This window comes from Poecilia mexicana, unplaced genomic scaffold, assembly GCF_051168715.1.
Source record: "Poecilia mexicana isolate PSO_F unplaced genomic scaffold, ASM5116871v1 scaffold_14, whole genome shotgun sequence".
NCBI lineage: Eukaryota > Metazoa > Chordata > Actinopteri > Cyprinodontiformes > Poeciliidae > Poecilia > Poecilia mexicana.
This window is the reverse complement of record NW_028263383.1, coordinates 5,141,010-5,160,092: the sequence shown is the minus strand read 5'-3', so window position 1 is coordinate 5,160,092 and position 19,083 is coordinate 5,141,010. Positions and strand designations below refer to the sequence as shown.

The 19,083-nt window shown below is 39.8% G+C and overlaps 2 protein-coding genes across 4 annotated transcripts; both read left to right on the top strand.

Moving 5' to 3' along the window:
• Nucleotides 1–1,230: 1,230 nt before the first annotated feature.
• Nucleotides 1,231–11,270, top strand: pimreg (PICALM interacting mitotic regulator). Of its 2 annotated transcripts, XM_088012683.1 has the most exons (6): nucleotides 1,231–1,787; nucleotides 8,103–8,421; nucleotides 8,497–8,795; nucleotides 8,900–8,995; nucleotides 9,509–9,547; nucleotides 10,334–10,467. In XM_088012683.1, the coding sequence occupies exons 2-5, from the start codon at nucleotides 8,128–8,130 to the stop codon at nucleotides 9,537–9,539; spliced, it is 720 nt and encodes a 239-aa protein (XP_087868809.1). In that variant the 5' UTR covers nucleotides 1,231–1,787; nucleotides 8,103–8,127; the 3' UTR covers nucleotides 9,540–9,547; nucleotides 10,334–10,467. The 2 variants fall into 2 exon arrangements, with proteins under 2 accessions (XP_087868809.1, XP_014848116.2); XM_014992630.2 differs by lacking the exon at nucleotides 9,509–9,547 and having other exon boundaries at nucleotides 1,317–1,787; nucleotides 10,334–11,270.
• Nucleotides 11,271–12,204: 934 nt separating this feature from the next.
• cct8 (chaperonin containing TCP1, subunit 8 (theta)) lies at nucleotides 12,205–18,754 on the top strand. Of its 2 annotated transcripts, none has more exons than XM_014992617.2 (15): nucleotides 12,205–12,362; nucleotides 13,589–13,679; nucleotides 13,778–13,857; nucleotides 13,969–14,118; nucleotides 14,790–14,970; nucleotides 15,066–15,127; nucleotides 15,212–15,349; nucleotides 15,995–16,173; nucleotides 16,595–16,661; nucleotides 16,738–16,825; nucleotides 16,919–17,034; nucleotides 17,117–17,188; nucleotides 17,270–17,434; nucleotides 17,523–17,642; nucleotides 18,483–18,754. In XM_014992617.2, exons 1-15 carry the CDS (start codon nucleotides 12,303–12,305, stop codon nucleotides 18,552–18,554), a joined length of 1,641 nt encoding a protein of 546 aa, XP_014848103.2. In that variant the 5' UTR covers nucleotides 12,205–12,302; the 3' UTR covers nucleotides 18,555–18,754. The 2 variants fall into 2 exon arrangements, with proteins under 2 accessions (XP_014848103.2, XP_087868808.1); XM_088012682.1 differs by lacking the exon at nucleotides 18,483–18,754 and adding an exon at nucleotides 17,859–17,985.
• Nucleotides 18,755–19,083: the final 329 nt, after the last annotated feature.

Below are 19,083 nucleotides of genomic sequence, written 5' to 3'. Positions count from 1 at the left end.
GTAAACATAGACTTCAAGGTCACTTAAGGACGATCGACATCTGACTATATTCTGTAGTTTCTGATGAAGTTAAACAGTTGAAAATGTTATTTGGTGATAATATCAACACTTTGGTTTCAAAAAACAAAATTAATATTTCAACATGAAACCTTTATTTATTTGTTATTGCTAGCTTACATTGTTTTTTATTTGTTTTGTTTGTTTGTTTGTTTTTTTAAGAAAAAAGGAATGGCTTCTAAATAAATAGTATTCTCTTGTATTATTGAGCCTTGCTGGTTTAAATGTCATTTACATTTAAAGCAACATATGAAGTATGTCTCTTTGATTCCAACGTGGCAAATCAACCTCAGTCCAACTATGTTGTTATGATGTTCATTTTCTGAAATGTTATCTTTACAAGACGGAAATCTGTTTCCATCTTGTAATACTGTTCTCTAATATCCTGGATATAATCAAGATGTTTCTGGTAAATGTGAAACAGGGTTTAAGTTATTTCAGTGGTGATTTTTTTTTATCTTGGATTTGTGTACAGCCTATTTCTTATTTTTAAATTGTGAACATTGAACTTAACTGATGCAAGTCAGCAGTGTTTAGAGAAGTCTTGATTCAGCTGGTCAGGCAATAGTCAGACCTGGGTGTTGCTGGTAGAACCTTTTTTATACATATAATTACATGTTTTATTGATTTTCTGAACATAATGTCACATAAAACACAAACAGTAACAAAAACAAAAACAAAATTGCTGGGAAATTTTAAACTTTTCAAGAAAGAGATTTTCTTTAACCAAGTAGTTTTCATCAATTGATTCATGATTTAACAAGAGGGTGTTGGTTACAATGTCACTGACGGCCAGATTATTTTTGAATGCCGTTATCTCCTTAAACAATAAGATGAAAATTCAAAAACTGCTTAATTTTTTTGGGTTATCTAGTTGTTGTTTTTAATCATCAGTTTGAACATTTGAAACAAATAAAGCAAAAACAAGAAAGAAAATGTTCCTTCATAACTGAATGTTATTCCTCTGTTCTATATTTATATTTTTATCCTCTTCAAATACATTTGCAACCTTTATGTCTTGTAAAGAACTTTTTTTTTCACCAATACGAAAAGTGAAGACGGCATACATTAATTATTGGGCATTTTCAACATTATAATTAAGAAAAATATTTTGTGGCAGTACATATTTTGTGATTTTGTATCTCTAGTAAGTATTTGAATTTTAAAAATATCAATCTTAGTATTCAAGAAATTTCCCAAGAATGTTTGCAAAAAATATTACTTCTGTTTTGAATCTTACTTCCACCTAAAATATATTAGTTTTCAAACTAATGCTAAATTACTAAAACTATAATAATTAAAGATAAAACCAAGAATGGCAGAACCAGTTCCCAATAATATCTTGCACTATTACAAAATTACAAAGAAATATGAAAACTATGTTGATTTAAACATCCATAAAAAAAGATAACTGCAAGGAAAGCAAAGCATAAAACAATAAAACCATAAAATAATTACAAAAAAAGATAGCAAAACACAATAAAATAGAAAGGGTGAGTCAGAATAAAAGTACTAAAATCTTACAAAACAGATTGGCACATAAATATTCTTTCCATCTCTTTAAAAAAACGTGACCAACGCAACGTGCTACGTCATCGTGCAGCGTGAAGAGCGTGGTGATGTGGTTATACGCTGTGGTCCACCGCCAAATTCAAATTGTAAGGAAAAAAGGGGGAGAAAGGGAGCAGCTGCAGCAGAGGACCGACGATTATCACAAGTATCTGTTTGGGGTGAGTTATTGACGCTGTGAAAATACTTTTCCCCTCTTTCTAACTTTTCAAAGCTGCCTCTAGTCGTAGCATGTCGAGTTATTATTATTTTATAAAGGAAAACGGGGTTCCTTTATAAAATGAAGACCACGAACAAACCTTTCAATGTTAATACATCTGTGTTATTTTTAAGCTTGAGGCGCGGTTGCTAAGGAATGTGAAAAGTTTGTAACTTTTAACGTAAAGAAGAGCGTTGAATCTCAGTTATTTGTTCTGGGGGTGTTTGTAAAGCAGTTACTGTCGACTGGAGTTAAAACAGGGCAGGGCAGGGCAGTCTGCACGGCAACACACACACACACACACACACACACTGTTTCAGACACATTGTCTGAAACAACAAAAGAAAGTGAGGCTCCGTTAACATGATTATCGTTGCTTGTGTAGTGGTATAGAAATGTATGTAATGGGCTCTTTGCACCTAAGGCGTTGACGTCACATCTCCAGGAGCTAATGCGGCTCACTTTTTTCCGCTTTGAGTTACCATGACTGGTAGAAAAGACTAAGTCGTATTTCAGATGCAAAAAACCAATACTATTAACATTGTTGTCTTCCTAATATAATGGGCTTTTAAGTTTTCGTTAATTTCCAAGCGATCCTGAATTAAGAAGATGGCTTGTAAATATCTGTCGCTACCAGCTAACGCCGCACAGCAAAGTTTGCAGCCTTCACTTCACTCCGGATCAGCCTAAAACTACCGGGGATACGGATGGTAAATAAAGGAGCCTCCCTGAGTTATTTCCATGGAATCACTTCTATATTCAGCCTGAAAGAGTTTATGGGAACAAGAGAGCAGACCAGAGCCAGACAGCCGAGCAACTCATCCGCCTGTACATCCTGCTGTAAACACCGTCCTATTCAAGCTCTTCACAAGAAACATGCAAAGGTAATAAAACGAAATAACAAGGAGACATGAAGCAACACGGTCATATTTTTCTAAAAGCAGCAACTTTGAACCTGAACCGCTGAACCAGATCTCTGACACCAGAGCTGCGCTACTGTCAAGCTATGAGGCTTGTTGAGCTTCGTCAGGCTTCGGAAGTAAAAAGCCCGACCCGTAACCTCCCCGTTAGTCTGTGACACTAACGACAATAAACACACATAATATACTTGAAAATAAGATAAATACATTGTCCGTTAGAATGTTTAGATACTTAAATAGCACATTTTACAATAACAATGTCCGAGAATATTGCCTATTAGCATAAGCTAACATTAATGTTAGCCACAAAGTTTAAGTAAAACTCACCTTCGTGTCAGTGAATGTATAACGAGGCGAACATCTTAAAACCTTTCTCCAGCTGACTTGTTGGGGCTTCGGATCGATGTACAAACCTTGACCAAGCACTGCAAGTACCTAATGTAAATGATATTTGTATTGGATCGGAAACAATCGAGCCGCATTACCCCGAACGCGGAAGCTGAGGTGCAAAGAGCCCATTCTACAAATAGTTTCCAGGTGAGGAGTTCCGGTTCTTAGGTGGGCGTGGTGTATATAAGGGAGCTGCAGCGCTCATTCAGCATGTGTCGTCTTTGTGCTCCCACTGTGTGGTTTGTGTCCGGTGGAATCTGGCAGCGGAAAGCAACAAATTGCTGGCTGGTGCATGTTGTGCTGACGATCTGGTGGTAGGTGTTCTCTCTCCCTGCACTTTAGCTGATCGTGGTCAGAAAATCTAAATTAAAGTGTGATTATAGGTAAAACGCCTCAGCGCTGCGCTCCTCTTCCTCGGTCTGCGAGTGTGTGTGTGTGCGTGTTTGTGGATCGGCAGGTAAGAAATTAACACCCATCTAGGCTCCGCTTTCTTTTAGTTTTAGTGACTAATCTGTTTGTAGTCCCCACAGTTGGACCATTGCTGCTCTGTCTACGTTCGTTTCCCGGATCTGCTCTGTCTACGTTCGTTTCCCGGATCTGCTCTGTCTACGTTCGTTTCCCGGATCTGCTCTGTCTACGTTCGTTTCCCGGATCTGCTCTGTCTACGTTCGTTTCCCGGATCTGCTCTGTCTGCATCCGTTTTCCGGACCTGCTCTGCTCCTGTCTACGTTTATCTCCCGGATTTCGGCACAATTGTTTTTAAAGTTGGACTGTGGCGTTATCCGCCCTCATTAAAGCGGTGTTTGGGGTGTGGCGTCAGCGCGCCCATTTCACCTCTCGCTGCGGTGCGGCAAGAGGACCACGCCTGGGCCTGATGTTTTAACTTGTATTATCTGTTTTCTATTTCTTTTACTTATTTTGTCTACAGCCTTTTTTTTTTGTTCTTTATTTAGTCAGGGCTGATATTATTCTTTTTGAGATTATTATATTGGTTAACTGTCTGTTTTTGTTTGCAGTTGCTGAGGCCCGGTGGCGGTGTTGGTGTGGTGACGGTGTCCTCCTCGTCTGTGTGCTGTGATTTTTGAGTTTGGGGTGTCTCACTGCGTCTGGTGTTAAAAGGTTTTTTTTTGGTTTGCTGTGTTTGGTGGAGGTCGTCCCCATAGCGCCCCCTCCGGCCGGTAACCTCAGCTGCTGCAGTTTTTTTATTTTCTTTTGACTTATTTTGATTTATTGTGTCATTTTTAAAAACATTTTTTAAAAAAGAGAATTTAATAAAACTACTTTTATAACTGTGAACTGTCTCAGATGTTTTAAATCCCTGCATAACCGAACCTGTGTGCCTCCGACGAGAGGTAATATTCCCTGGGTGAAATTCCCAGGGTGGCGTTGTTGAGCAACCTATTAGAACTAAAATCCCACAAAACCCGAACTACCATCTAGTGTCGCCACATTTTTGGCGTTGTCGGCAGGATTATGCTTTTTATGAACATCTGAGACCAGTGTTTGTGTTTTTCAATATTTGTGTTTGTGTATTTTTTTTTCTTTTTTTCCCTTTTTTTCTTTTTGTGCAGATTGACCGATCCAGAAACAGAGCAGCAGTGGTTCCATGTAGAGCTTCAAAGTGGTGGGTGAGGTCTTAATAGTTTAACCTTAGGTTGTTTTTTTTTTTTTGCACTGCAGTAATCATAAGCTTGCTATAATGGAAGAAGAAATTCAGGAACTTAAGGACCTGGTAGCAAGCTTAAGAGCTGACAACGAGCAGTTGCGACAGGGTCAGGCTAGCTTGGGTGCTCAACCGTCCACTTCTTCGGCATCGGCTAATGCCCCTCCTACGCCTAGTCTCCCTGTAGCAGAGAGACTGATTTTTGTGCCTAGGGATAGGAAATGTCCCATCTTTAGAGGAAGGACAGGCATAGGATTGAGTGAGTGGATGGAGGAAGCAAAGGTGTGTATGAGAGCGCGACATCTATCTGTTGCTGACCAAGCATTTTTCCTGTTCGATCATTTGGATGGAGAGGCTAGGAATGAAATAAAGTATCGCTCTAGTGCAGAGAGAGAGGACCCTGCTAAAGTGTTTGAAATCTTACAAGAATTGTATGGCTGCTCAGAGTCATATGTTGCTCTCCAAGAGGCCTTCTTTTCCAGAGGACAACAAGAGGGGGAGAGTCTTCAGGAGTTCTCCCTCGCATTAATGGGTCTTATGGAGAAGGTAAAGCAACGCGCACCTGCTGGTATGTTGAATTCTGAGACGCTGCTAAGAGATCAGTTTGTTGAGCAGGTGTTGGATGGTTCCCTGCGTCGTGAGCTGAAGCAGCTGGTGCGCGCGAGGCCGGACAGCACTTTGCTTGATGTTAGGACTGCAGCAATACAGTGGGAGCGCGAAGGGGTACCTCATCCTGTGAGAAGCCGTAGTCAGTCGGTTCCTTCAGTTTATGGTGTCCAGTATGGGGTTCATGGTGGTCCTCAGGTAGCTTCTTTGACATCAGCAACAGAAATGAGTCAGATGAGGGAAATGCTAAAGCGTCAGCAAGAGCAGCTCCAACAGCTTAGTGAGAGCATTTCTCAGTTGCAGAATTTCCGTCGTACTAACCGTCCACCCTTTGCTGGTCCAGTTATCTGTAGGCGGTGTAATCAGCCTGGTCACCATGCAGCCCAAACAGTTCCTGATAACACTTCCTGATCACATTCCTCCTCACAACTTGCCTTCTGTAGAAGAAGGACTGTCTGAGGATAATGGCCCATTTGATTATGATCTGTTTGTTTGTGAACAGCAACCCCTGGTGGTTGCTTCTGACTTACCTTCTAGTAGATCACAGCCTCAAGCTGCATCCCAGGAACCAGGGTCACCATGTGAACCAGTTGTATCCGCTGAACCCTCTACATCTGTGACTGTTCCACCTGTCAGCTGTCCTGAGCCAGTGGCCTTACGTCGTTCCAAACGACAAACTGCTGGACAACATTCTAATGTGTACCATCTCCCACGGCCAGCAGGAGATGCTCTTCCTGGAGGCTCTTCTGCATCCATGTCAAGTGTATCAGCTTTTAGACCTTGGATCTGATAGTTCCAGTTTTGAATTGGCCATCGTCGGGTCGACGATGCAAGAAGGGGGGGTAGAATGTAGTGGTATAGAAATGTATGTAATTCTACAAATAGTTTCCAGGTGAGGAGTTCCGGTTCTTAGGTGGGCGTGGTGTATATAAGGGAGCTGCAGCGCTCATTCAGCATGTGTCGTCTTTGTGCTCCCACTGTGTGGTTTGTGTCCGGTGGAATCTGGCAGCGGAAAGCAACAAATTGCTGGCTGGTGCATGTTGTGCTGACGATCTGGTGGTAGGTGTTCTCTCTCCCTGCACTTTAGCTGATCGTGGTCAGAAAATCTAAATTAAAGTGTGATTATAGGTAAAACGCCTCAGCGCTGCGCTCCTCTTCCTCGGTCTGCGAGTGTGTGTGTGTGTGTGCGTGTTTGTGGATCGGCAGGTAAGAAATTAACACCCATCTAGGCTCCGCTTTCTTTTAGTTTTAGTGACTAATCTGTTTGTAGTCCCCACAGTTGGACCATTGCTGCTCTGTCTACGTTCGTTTCCCGGATCTGCTCTGTCTACGTTCGTTTCCCGGATCTGCTCTGTCTACGTTCGTTTCCCGGATCTGCTCTGTCTACGTTCGTTTCCCGGATCTGCTCTGTCTACGTTCGTTTCCCGGATCTGCTCTGTCTGCATCCGTTTTCCGGACCTGCTCTGCTCCTGTCTACGTTTATCTCCCGGATTTCGGCACAATTGTTTTTAAAGTTGGACTGTGGCGTTATCCGCCCTCATTAAAGCGGTGTTTGGGGTGTGGCGTCAGCGCGCCCATTTCACCTCTCGCTGCGGTGCGGCAAGAGGACCACGCCTGGGCCTGATGTTTTAACTTGTATTATCTGTTTTCTATTTCTTTTACTTATTTTGTCTACAGCCTTTTTTTTTTGTTCTTTATTTAGTCAGGGCTGATATTATTCTTTTTGAGATTATTATATTGGTTAACTGTCTGTTTTTGTTTGCAGTTGCTGAGGCCCGGTGGCGGTGTTGGTGTGGTGACGGTGTCCTCCTCGTCTGTGTGCTGTGATTTTTGAGTTTGGGGTGTCTCACTGCGTCTGGTGTTAAAAGGTTTTTTTTTGGTTTGCTGTGTTTGGTGGAGGTCGTCCCCATAGCGCCCCCTCCGGCCGGTAACCTCAGCTGCTGCAGTTTTTTTATTTTCTTTTGACTTATTTTGATTTATTGTGTCATTTTTAAAAACATTTTTTAAAAAAGAGAATTTAATAAAACTACTTTTATAACTGTGAACTGTCTCAGATGTTTTAAATCCCTGCATAACCGAACCTGTGTGCCTCCGACGAGAGGTAATATTCCCTGGGTGAAATTCCCAGGGTGGCGTTGTTGAGCAACCTATTAGAACTAAAATCCCACAAAACCCGAACTACCATCTAGTGTCGCCACACTTGATTGTGAAGGTTGTTACGGGTCATTTTTCACCTTCTGAATATTTTTCACACTTCTTGACAGTTTCTCTCTGAAAATTCCTTTAAAAAAATTAAAAAAATTGTCAATTAAATGGTCTTAAACGTGTTCTACTTTTTGTTTTTACTTTTTGTTTACTTGTTAGTGCTGCATTCAAAGTAATGGAGCAATTCCCCTCGCCTGTTTTCCCTCTCCCACTAATTTGGGTTTCTGGAAAATACTCTTGGTGTGAAAAACGTATCTGAATTGTTTAACCACTGCTGCTACTTGGATTTTCTCTACCTCAATAAGAACTATTGATGTTTTTACATTTTCTTTGTGTAAATATTGTGAAATTATTTTTTTGTTCAGTATTGTTATACCTGCTCATGACTATGTATAGTTGTGCCTTGTTTATCCAAGTTATACTTAAGTCTCTTACTTAAAAAATTTTTTTTTAGATTTGGCTAACATATTTTGCTGTTTTCATTTTATTTCAGTCTTGTCAGTACAGAGTCACACATCATGGATGGGTTTGGAAGAGCTGTGGTTGGAGTGTGGCGGGCGCACACAGTCCTGGATGAATCGGATGGGGCAGAGAGCTCCCCAGAAGTTCCTGATCGTTTCCGTAAGATGCCCTCTTCAACCTCCCTCGGCTCCCTGCGGATGTCTTTGCGGAAGCGGCTGCCACTCCGGTCGGTTCAGGCAAACTCTCTCCCGGAACCGTCAACCACAGAAATCCAGAAGGAGCAACCCAAACCCAGGACGGCCCGCAAGCTCTCCCGCAGTGCCAGGAACTCCATCAACCAAATGTGTCAGGTGAGTGTTTGCATCACGACTTGCCTTCTGTGTATGTTATGCATGAAGTTAAGTGGCTTTGTTTGATTGCCTCAGAGGTTTCAAAGGACCAGAGAGTTTTCACGTGAGGAGTGCTTGGTGGCCACCCCTGGTCGAGACCCAGAAATTGCAGGTGCATCATCTTGCACTCCACGGCGTACTCCTCGTCGAGCTGCAACACCCAGACGCACCCCTAGATCTGCTGCCAAACCCGGCCGCACGCCGGGGTCTAGAGAACGAAAGACCCCTGAAGCATCTGTACGTGGGGTGAAAACGGGGAGAGGCAGGAGGCAGCTGGTCCGAATGGCTGCGCTGCGAAGTCCCTTTTCTTCCCCAAACACAGAGAAGCAGAGAATGTGAGTTACATAGTTGACTTCTTTTTGAATGCTTTATTACTTAGTCCTGATTTTAAACCCTTTTTTGGTGTTCTTTTGTTGCTTTTTTTGTTTGTTTTTTTTAGAAAATTTGACAAAGATTTGGAGTCTGTTTCCAGTGGAATCAGAAGGCTCAAACATCTGTCCAAGGCTTTTGATGACATAATTCAAAGAGAGGACAGGTAAAGTTGTGTTTTTCCTAAATGGGTGTTTTTATTTAGTTTTGTTTCTCTTGTTAAGTAGTTTTTTATGATATAATAAAGAGCATTTGATAAAGAGAGTACCTTCTTGTATCTGAGAAGTGTCAAAGGCTTGTTGAGGCAGGTCCAGAATCCAGTGCAGATTGTGGGTCTCCAGGCTTCGTCTCCTTCACCCGCCCTCTCAACATTCTTCCCGCCTCAGTTTGAAACAGTGCCTCTGTTTCTGGTATTCGGATAAGTGGGGGTGGTGGGCGTGGGAAATTGGAGCCAGATGAAATGACAAAAATGTGGGTGTCTTTTTTGCATCACTTCCTGTGTTGACATTCAAAATCCAAAAGCAGCGCCAGAACCGTAAACAATCAGACATTGTTAAAGGCGGAGACACATGAACAGTGAGATTGTGTGATATCTGTTCAGGATGCATGTCTCTATGGGTGATCCTTGCTGTAATAAAAAAAAAAAAAATTGCATAATTAGAAGTTTATTTCTCTACAGGGAGCTCAGGCATCCCCTGATTGTGGAGTAGGACCCAAGGTAACTCAACTCCTGGAAAGACGTTTAACCAAACCTGAGCACCGTTACTAATTTCAGCATGAAAATGCATGAAGACGCCCCCTCATGCCTCTCTGTCTGGCTTCACAAACTAAGCCTTGAAAATCTAACATTCTAACAGTTTGTCATTTAATGAATAACTCACTGTTCAAGCAAGGAATGTTTTTCTTTGGTCACGTTGCACAATTATTCTTACAGGTTTCAAGAGAGCTTGGAGGGACTTGATGATGTATTAAAACTCCTGATGGAAAGCTGTGATATTAAAAATCTGGCATCTCTAGTGTCAAAGATATTGTTGCATGCACAAATAATTTATGATTTCTTTTTTTTGTTTGTTTGTTTGGTTTTTTTTGTTTTTTAACCGTAACAATGTTAATTTTAAACAATTTTTTAATGGCAGGATATTGTTTTTGAAACTTATTTTTGACTGTCCAGTCCCACATGGTTTATATAAATTCATCATAACCATGATCGTCATATTCATTTTGTTTTCACCCTTTTCCAGGGTGGAATAATCATCTTCATTCAGTGTAATATGTTTTTATAGTAGATTTTCGCCAATCCAAACAGGGTGAACATTTTTGATGTTTTCCCCATGTTCATCCATGCCCCCTAAATTACATTTACAAAATGTCATTTAGCAAGTTTTGTCTTGACAAGATTGTTTTTTTACAGTTTGAAATAAACTTCTGGCACATTTCAGACTTGATATCTGACTAAATTCTGTAATACTAAATACTGTACGTCCTGTTTTTGTGTTCCATACAGGCCTGGTTCAAGCAAATGTCCTGGAGGGGCGATGATGAGAAAGTTGGACCCTAGTGGCAAACTCAGTCGGTCCAACCTCACGCGCCGTGCATCAAACCTCTCCAACACACTGGGAGGATGGGCCAACACAGCTGTGAACTCTATCCGGAAACCAAACTGAAGCACACAGAGCCTTCAGTAGCCTTTAAAGGCCTTTAAAGGTGTTATTGTGATGTCACTGTTACATGTACTGAGAAACCTTCCTATAGCTGCTTGATTTTTGTCTTCTGTGTATGTTTAGCATTATTTGTGAGTCTTGTTTACATGTCACAGGTTAGCTCTGTAGGGTGAACATCCTCATAATTACCAAAGGGATTGTGGTGTTGAAACAATATATTTTAGTTACATATCCTAACTAGTATAAAGAAATGCTGCACTATACTCAGATTGTAGCTGTAAAACTAACACTAAGTGTTCTGAGAGTGTACAGGTAGTTTGTCTTTACCATATGTGTATGTAGAAATCTTAATGTTTTTATACTCTTTTTATATTCCTTTTAATAAACCAAATTTTTATATTTTTCCTTTTTTATGTATGTGTAATGGGACCTTTTTTTATACATATATAGCCTAGGTAATATTTAAATGGGCACTTTCTAGCAGAGGTTGTTGCTTGCAGTGGTCTGTGAATGATTCATGCTCCAATACAGTACACATAAATCATCAGATAATGTGATGGGGGGGGGGGGAAGAGCTAAAGGTTCATTACCAGATGATGGCAGTGATGATGATGTTATGAAGAAAAATCCAGTGAGTTATTAGCGTAGTGACGGCCTCAAATGAAGCAAAACACTTTTTTTTCTTCGCTGTGCTTCCTTTTTCTGAATTAATGGGGAAGAAGGGAGAATCTGCCTAACTGTGAAAAGGAATTATACAATAAAAACTGCAAGTCAACATAAGTCTCCTTTTATATATATGTGTATAAATGCATTTGTTTGAAACGACATGTTGGGTAACCTAAAACTGTTCTTGTAAATTATTTTGAGTTAATTTGTTTTATTGCTTTCCAAATTAATAGATTCAAACATTTTGGGTTAGAAAAAAAGGGCTTGTTTTTGTTCAACAATGAAAGGCTTTCAATTTGGCAGTCATTTATTTTGTCACACTGCTAATGCAAATGCTTTCTAGAAATCCTGAGTTGATACCTTCATAAAACCACAGTTTATCGTAATCACAGCAGCACGTTTTTCAAGAATGTATCAGCTCTGTACATCCTAAAACTGAAATTTCTCCCCATTCCTTTTAGAATAGTTCCACATTAGTCAGATTAGATGTAAAATGTCTTTTCAGTCAGAATAAGTCTGGAAGGACATTTTCAGTTGCATGTAGGTTTGAACACATGTATGTTTTTTATATAAACCATTCTGTTTTTCTGAAAGATTAATCCTGTCTAAAGCCCTTTTTCTGAGTTTCTTTCATTACAGTACTGTCAGATACTGAGCTATTAGCATGTCATGAGACTGCCTTAGAACAGTCTTCAGTCAGAAGCCTCTTCAGATTTGTTGCTAGACTGACTGCTACCAGAGATCCTTCCTCTCCACAGTATCACTATTAACACCTATTTGAAGATACTGGTTATGAGGTACAATTACATTTAATTTCCGTTTGGTATACATACAAATATTTTTGAAATTGAATTGAATTAAAGATTGTAGAAAATATTACAGCACTACTTTGCCACACGGTAAAATGTATTCTATGAGGAAAGGCACCATCGGTGGTGAAAAGCTGAGCATTTTTCTTAAGATTATACTTCCCTCATGTGGTGTATCCTGGTCACGTCTTCTGAAAAAATAACTGCTCGGTTTGTCCCTTGTTGGTTCCCGTTAGGTTCAGATTGCACCTCCTCCGTCTCTCCGGCTTTGTACCCAAAGCTGAACACACGCCGCGGATAGCTTCTCCAGGATACCGGGGCTGCATAACGTCGAAGAATGGCTCTCCACGTCCCCAAGCCCCCTGGCTTTGCCCAGATGTTAAAGGATGGCGCAAAGGTCAGAATAAATCGGCATGTAGACTTCTTGGAGTACTTTAAAGAGGGCAACATGGAAGTTAGCATGCTAGCTACAGCTAGCCATGAGTTAGCATGTTCATTCACAGTCATGTGGGAGCTTTCTAGAAAGAGGCAGGCCGCTTGAAGCTGGTGGTCCCGCGTCCGTAATAAAAGACAAAATTCAGTTTCTTAAACGCCTTTGACATTTCTTTATCTGCGTACATGTCAATATCTACGTCTGTTGGTTAAATGATGCTGCAATGATAAATGATTATGAAGCTGCAGGCACACCCAGTTAGCCTTCAGCTAGCTGTCACCTCTGAGAGTGATGCTGTGAATGTCTAATACATCCTGTTATGGCTCGTTTCACAAGGAGCCATAAAACTCACCTTCAGTTTAAAAATAAAGTTATCTCTTTCTTTACAAGTTGTTCCACTTTTCACTAATTGCTGCGCATCTCACCAGACTTGTATATATCAATTCATATTTATTTTTACAAAAGTTACTATAACAGATTTCCTGCTATTTTTAAAAGTAATGAAATTAGAATTTTTCATTTCCCAATTCTGGCAAAAATATTTAAAGATCTTATTTTAATCATTGTTCATTGTCCCTTTAATTAAAAAAATAAAACTTTTTTTTGGCAAAAGTAGTTTTCGATGTTACATTTATTTATTTGTGGATGCCGTCATTTATCTTAAATTTTACGCAGTACAACATAACATTTTGTGCAACTTATTGATTATGTTGAATTTTAAGTTACAGAATCACTAAAATAATTTTTTTTTCTGTTTTTGACCATCTTAAATTGAGGTTTTAAATTGCACCTGGTTTAGATCCAAACAAAGCTATGTCACACACAGTTGTTAAATATTCAGAAATAAAACAGATGTATCTCAGATCTACAATTGTAATTAAAAAATCTGTATTTTCCACGTTTTACAATTGTTTTGGTGACAAGGTGCCAAAAAATAAGTAAAACAGCTCTTTATCAAATTGCTGGAATCGGCTTTGAAAGTTTACTTTATTATTTTCTAAATGTACAGATAATAAAACATCACTAGTCAGATATTTCAAGTATGTTGGAATTGTAATATTTGTTTAAATCCTAATGTAAATTCATAGTAAAAGTAACCACAAATTTTATATCGATATATAGCTGAAAATTTCCCTTTGTTTGTAGAAGGCACACTGTAACTTAACAAAACGTTTCTTTTGTCAAAACAGCATTTTTCAGGACTTGAAGAGGCAGTCTTTCGTAACATCAGAGCTTGTAAGGAGCTTTCTCAGACCACACGCACTGCATATGGTCCCAATGGTAAGCATTTTCCTCCGACAAAAGTATATTCGAAGAGATAAAAAATCTAGTACCAAAATCAGATAAGCAAATAATAAAAAAACTGTCAAATGTTCCAGGTATGAATAAAATGGTCATCAACCACCTGGAGAAGCTGTTTGTCACCAACGACGCAGCAACGATCCTCAGAGAACTTGAGGTGAAGACTCTCTTCTAACCATCACGTTCTGTCTGCTCAAAATTAACTGAAAAATTAATGTGTTAATTATTTCTCTCTTTTTACTTTTTTTTTTTTTTCTTTTTTTTCAAGGTGCAACACCCAGCCGCCAAAATGATAGTGATGGCGTCCCACATGCAGGAGCAGGAAGTAGGTGACGGCACCAACTTCGTGCTGGTGTTCGCCGGAGCTCTGCTGGAGCTGGCTGAAGAGCTGCTGAGGATGGGCCTGTCTGTGTCAGAGGTGATCACATGGCAGCTGCTGAACATTGTTGTCGATAGCTGCGTTTTTATTGACCATATATTTGCCCAAATTGGAATTATGAAAATAAATTTGCTTGATGATAACATGCCGATTTAAAAAAACTCATGCTTTTTGATAAAACGTTTTTGAGCTATTATGAGGTGGTTTTTCGGCGTATAGAAATGTGTGTATTTTATACAAATGCAATGGAGATACTTTTCACATCATGTGATCAGTAGCCTGATGTTACTGCTGGCAGAAAAGACAAAGAAGACGACAGGAAAAAGGATAGTGATGTTTTTTAATGACTGATCATGTGTGACTTTATTGCATTTCTTATTTAGTGGAAACAACACTGTGAAATTGTGTTTTTTGGACATAAGCAGAATGTCAACAAAGTTTGACGGATATTTGTAATGAAAACAGTCAAGTTGGAAACTAGTAATTAATGGAACTATATTTGCTCCTGCATATAGATATATTATTGCCAAGTCATATTACATTTTTAGAGACTACATTAAAGTGTTTGGTCACATATACTTGTTTTTTTGTTTTTTTTACATTGTTCCCTATAATGCCAGTGAATGTAGCCATAGCTGTGTGTTTAACAGCAGAAAGCATATGCAGCTTTTCCCCCACTCCATCACCATAATGTTTTCCTCTGACCTCAGGTCATTGATGGTTATGAGAAAGCGTGTAAAAAGACTCTGGAGATCCTTCCAGACTGCATATGCTCCTCTGCCAAAAACCTCCGTGACATTACCGAGGCCACGGCTCTCATCCGTACAGCGGTTATGAGTAAACAGTACGGTAACGAAGACTTCCTCGCCAACCTCATCGCACAGGCCTGTGGTGAGTTGGCAACTTAGACGACCTCAATCGGCTCATCTGTAAAAACGGGTTGACAGCAGTGTCTGACTCTGTTTTTTGTTTGGTTTGTTTTTCAGTATCCATTTTCCCAGAGTCTGGCAGTTTCAATGTTGACAGTGTCAGAGTTTGCAAAATTTTGGTGAGTGGCTGTTTTTGTTTAATATTGGGGGGTTTAAGTTTGAGGTTGTTTTCTTATAAATGTTTGAATCCGTTTTGTGTTTAGGGTTGTGGAGTGACAGCATCCACCGTGCTGCATGGGATGGTTTTTAAGAAGGAGGCAGAGGGAGACATCACATCTGTTAAAGACGCCAAGATCGCCGTGTTCTCCTGTCCCTTTGACTGCATGGTGACAGAGACCAAGGTAACAGACTTTTAAAAGAAAAAAAGTATATATTTTTTTTATTATAATTCTTTCATTCTGCTGTATTTGTGATGTTGATGTTTCCTTGACTCGTTAAATTTGTCATGGCCCATTCAGTTTTATTCTCAAACCAGATGCAGACTCAAAAAAGCCCATTGGCTAAAAGACAAACGTACTCAGAACATTAATTAAGCCAAAATTATGGAAAAAAATATATAAATGCATTATATTTGTTTTCCAATTTTAAAAAGTTGTTTTATTTGTTTATTTGCATCCTTTAATGTATTTCTAATATTATATAGAAAAGCTTAACTGGTTAACTGAAAAATCTACAGGAGGTGTCAGTTTTTATCTGAATAATCATCGATTACTAATATAATCGTTGTTGCTACTCTAATAATTAATGCTCTTGGAAACTATATCCTCTTGCATTACGTATATGACAAAATTAACAGTCCATGTGTTTTGTGTTTGCTCATAGAGCTTTGAGTTATTAAAACATTTTATAGCAAATCATTTCCATCTATTATGAGTCCCATGTTTGAATTTCTGTTAAAATAGTCGGCAGCATTTTAATGTGTCACGGCTTAAATTCTGCTGAAGTTTCTTGGTTGGTTCCTAAAAGCAGCACTGCTTGCTCCACAGGGCACAGTGCTGATAAATAGTGCGCAGGAGCTGATGAACTTCAGCAAAGGGGAGGAGGACATGATGGAGGCGCAGGTGAAGGCCATCAAGGAGGCTGGAGCCAATGTGGTGGTAACTGGAGGCAAAGTGGCTGACATGGCTCTGCATTACGCCAACAAGTACAAGCTCATGGTGGTCAGGTAGGAACACAGAGGCTCAGGTGATAAGATTTAAAGTGAAAGCAAAAAAGGAGCAATTTTAAAACAACTGGACATCCTGGATTTTATACTGAGAAGGTTGGTTACAATTGGAAAACATTCAAGACTGTTACTAACTTTCTCTGGTAAGTGTTAAAGTGCAGGACACTAAAAAGACAAAACATTGGAGTTAAAACCAATAAATTAGCAGAACTTTGGTTTGGAAAATTGCTGAACCAGTCACTAAATTCATGGACAGTGTCCTGTATACAGACTGAAACAAAGTAGATATGTTTACCATAATGCATAGTGCCATCACACAATATATGAACACATCCTTAAATTATCCTTGAATTGAAAAAAACATACTTTCCTTTTTACCATAGCTTTATTCTCAAATTTTAGTTCTAAATCTTTCCTGCAGACTGAACTCCAAATGGGATCTCAGAAGGTTATGCAAGACCGTGGGAGCTGTAGCTCTGCCCAAAATGGTGAGTTTACTCATGTTTTACTGTCTTCAGATATGGGAACTGTAATCAAACTAACCTTAACGTCATCCACTCTTAGACGGCCCCGACTCCGGACGAGATGGGTCACTGCGACAACGTCTACCTCACAGAGGTGGGAGACACTCAGGTGGTGGTCTTCAAACACGGCAAGTCTCTTTTTCTTACATTTACAAATTCAGACCAAATTTATCCTTTAGGACTTTTATGCATGACTTATTGTTTGCTGCGTTCTTTAACAGAGAAAGAAGATGGCGCCATCTCGACGGTGGTCATCAGAGGCTCCACTGACAATCTGATGGACGACATTGAGAGGGCTGTGGATGATGGTGTTAATACCTTCAAGGTTCTGGTCAGGGTAAGTAACTTGTAGAATAAGACTGTCAGCTCAGCAGCCGTGAGACAGGTGCTACAGTTCCCCTCTTCTTCTCCCTCTGCAGGACAAACGACTGGTACCCGGAGCAGGAGCCACAGAGATCGAGCTGGCCAAGCAGATCACCTCATTTGGAGAGGTAACAGAGAGTCGAGTTCTGCTGTTTTATCATTTGATGTCCACATCATCCCAACCTTACGTATATAACCTGTCTCTGTAGTCCTGCCCTGGGCTGGAGCAGTACGCCATCAAAAAGTTTGCTGAAGCCTTCGAGGCGTTGCCGCGGGCGTTGGCCGAGAACTCCGGAGTGAAGGGGAACGAACTCATCTCTAAGCTGTATTCTGCTCATCACGAGGGAAACAAAAACATCGGTTTTGACATCGAGGTGAGGAGATGGAGATGAACTATAATTTCAAGTCATTTTAATTAAAAACCTACTATTTGAAGCAACTGATGGTGTGACTGCCCTGTAGGGAGAAGGTCCGGCTGTGAAGGACATGCTTGAGGCTGGCATTCTGGACCCCTACCTGGTGAAACACTGGGGCATCAGACTAGCCACCAACGCTGCCATAACAGTGCTGAGAGTGGATCAGGTCTGTATAAACACATGGAAAAATATAAAAGTTACTCCAGCTGATATTGAAAGGAGTTGCTTTCTATAGTCGCTTAATTAAAAAGACAGATTGATTAGGTTTTTCCTTTCATAAGGATCTTCTTCCTGTCGACATGGTAATAACTTATATTTCCGCAGCAGCAGTCTAATGACGAAAGTCCAGATAGATGATTTAGTATGTATGTATATGATCCAGATCATCATGGCTAAGGCTGCAGGGGGACCCAAGACTCCCAAGCAGAGAGGCCACTGGGACAAAGACGGTTGGGATGAGGAGCCTGATCATTTTGAAACCCACCATTAGAGGGCGTACTTGTACTCATAAAGCGCTCTGTCAGTAGGTCTCCGAACAGAAAAGTTGCTTCCTCGCAGAACACTGACAGTGTTTGGACTCTCACTACTAATGTTGAATTTCACCCCAAAACGTTTTTAAGAGATTTAACTTTTCCCAGTGTGTCTCTAACAACACTAGGTTTGCAGCTGTGTGAAACTGCACAAAATAGTGAATGGTGTGACAGCATGCTGCATGTACGACTGGAAACGGCGCAGGATTATAATGAGAGTGGAGTGGAGAATTTTGACATGCTCAGTTGACTTAGAGATTTTTGATGTATAAATATTAGCACTTGGACTGGAATGAGAAATTGCTAAATCTGACCTTTTAGTAACATGTGGCCACATTATAACTTGTCTTGTGACATAATCCTACAAGAAAATTCACTTTCCTCAACTTTCCTTGAGGTATTCCAGCAGCTGTGTTGAACTCAATGCTCTTATTTACATTTAGAAAATATATTAAATTAATTTTTTTCTTTTCCAGATTATCATGGCCAAACCAGCAGGTGGACCCAAACCTCCCCAAGGCAACAGGGACTTTGATGATGATGACTGAACCTAAAGCTTCCCATCTTAAGTTCCTGCTGCATTCACAAACCTTTTCTACTTGTTTATTTAAAGCTCAACTGTTTGGTTTATTTTGTAGACAACCTCTGGTTGCATGGATCAACATCCTATGTGGAAGAAGAAAGTACAGATGGCTCTGTTTGCTTTTTATGTTCCTAGGTCCCAAATAAAAGGCACTTGTGCTGTCAACTACTGGCTTGGATTTTCCTCATTTTGTGGTTTTGATATTATGCAGAGTATGTTTTTAGAAAACAACCCTTTAACCTTTTTGATTTTTTTCATTCCAAAACCATGGAATAGAAAAAATGTGCATATTTGTGTTGTATATTTGCTGAATAAAATATACAACTGCTTTTTCATTAATGTTCTCTAATAAATCAATTCAGATTTGTTAAATGAACTTGTTAAAGATATTTTAATTTGTTGGACTGCACAAGGTAGTGGTTTTTTAGAGAAGATTATTGAAAAAAATACCTTTAACAGGGCTATGTTCTGATTTTAAAAAATACATTTAAGAT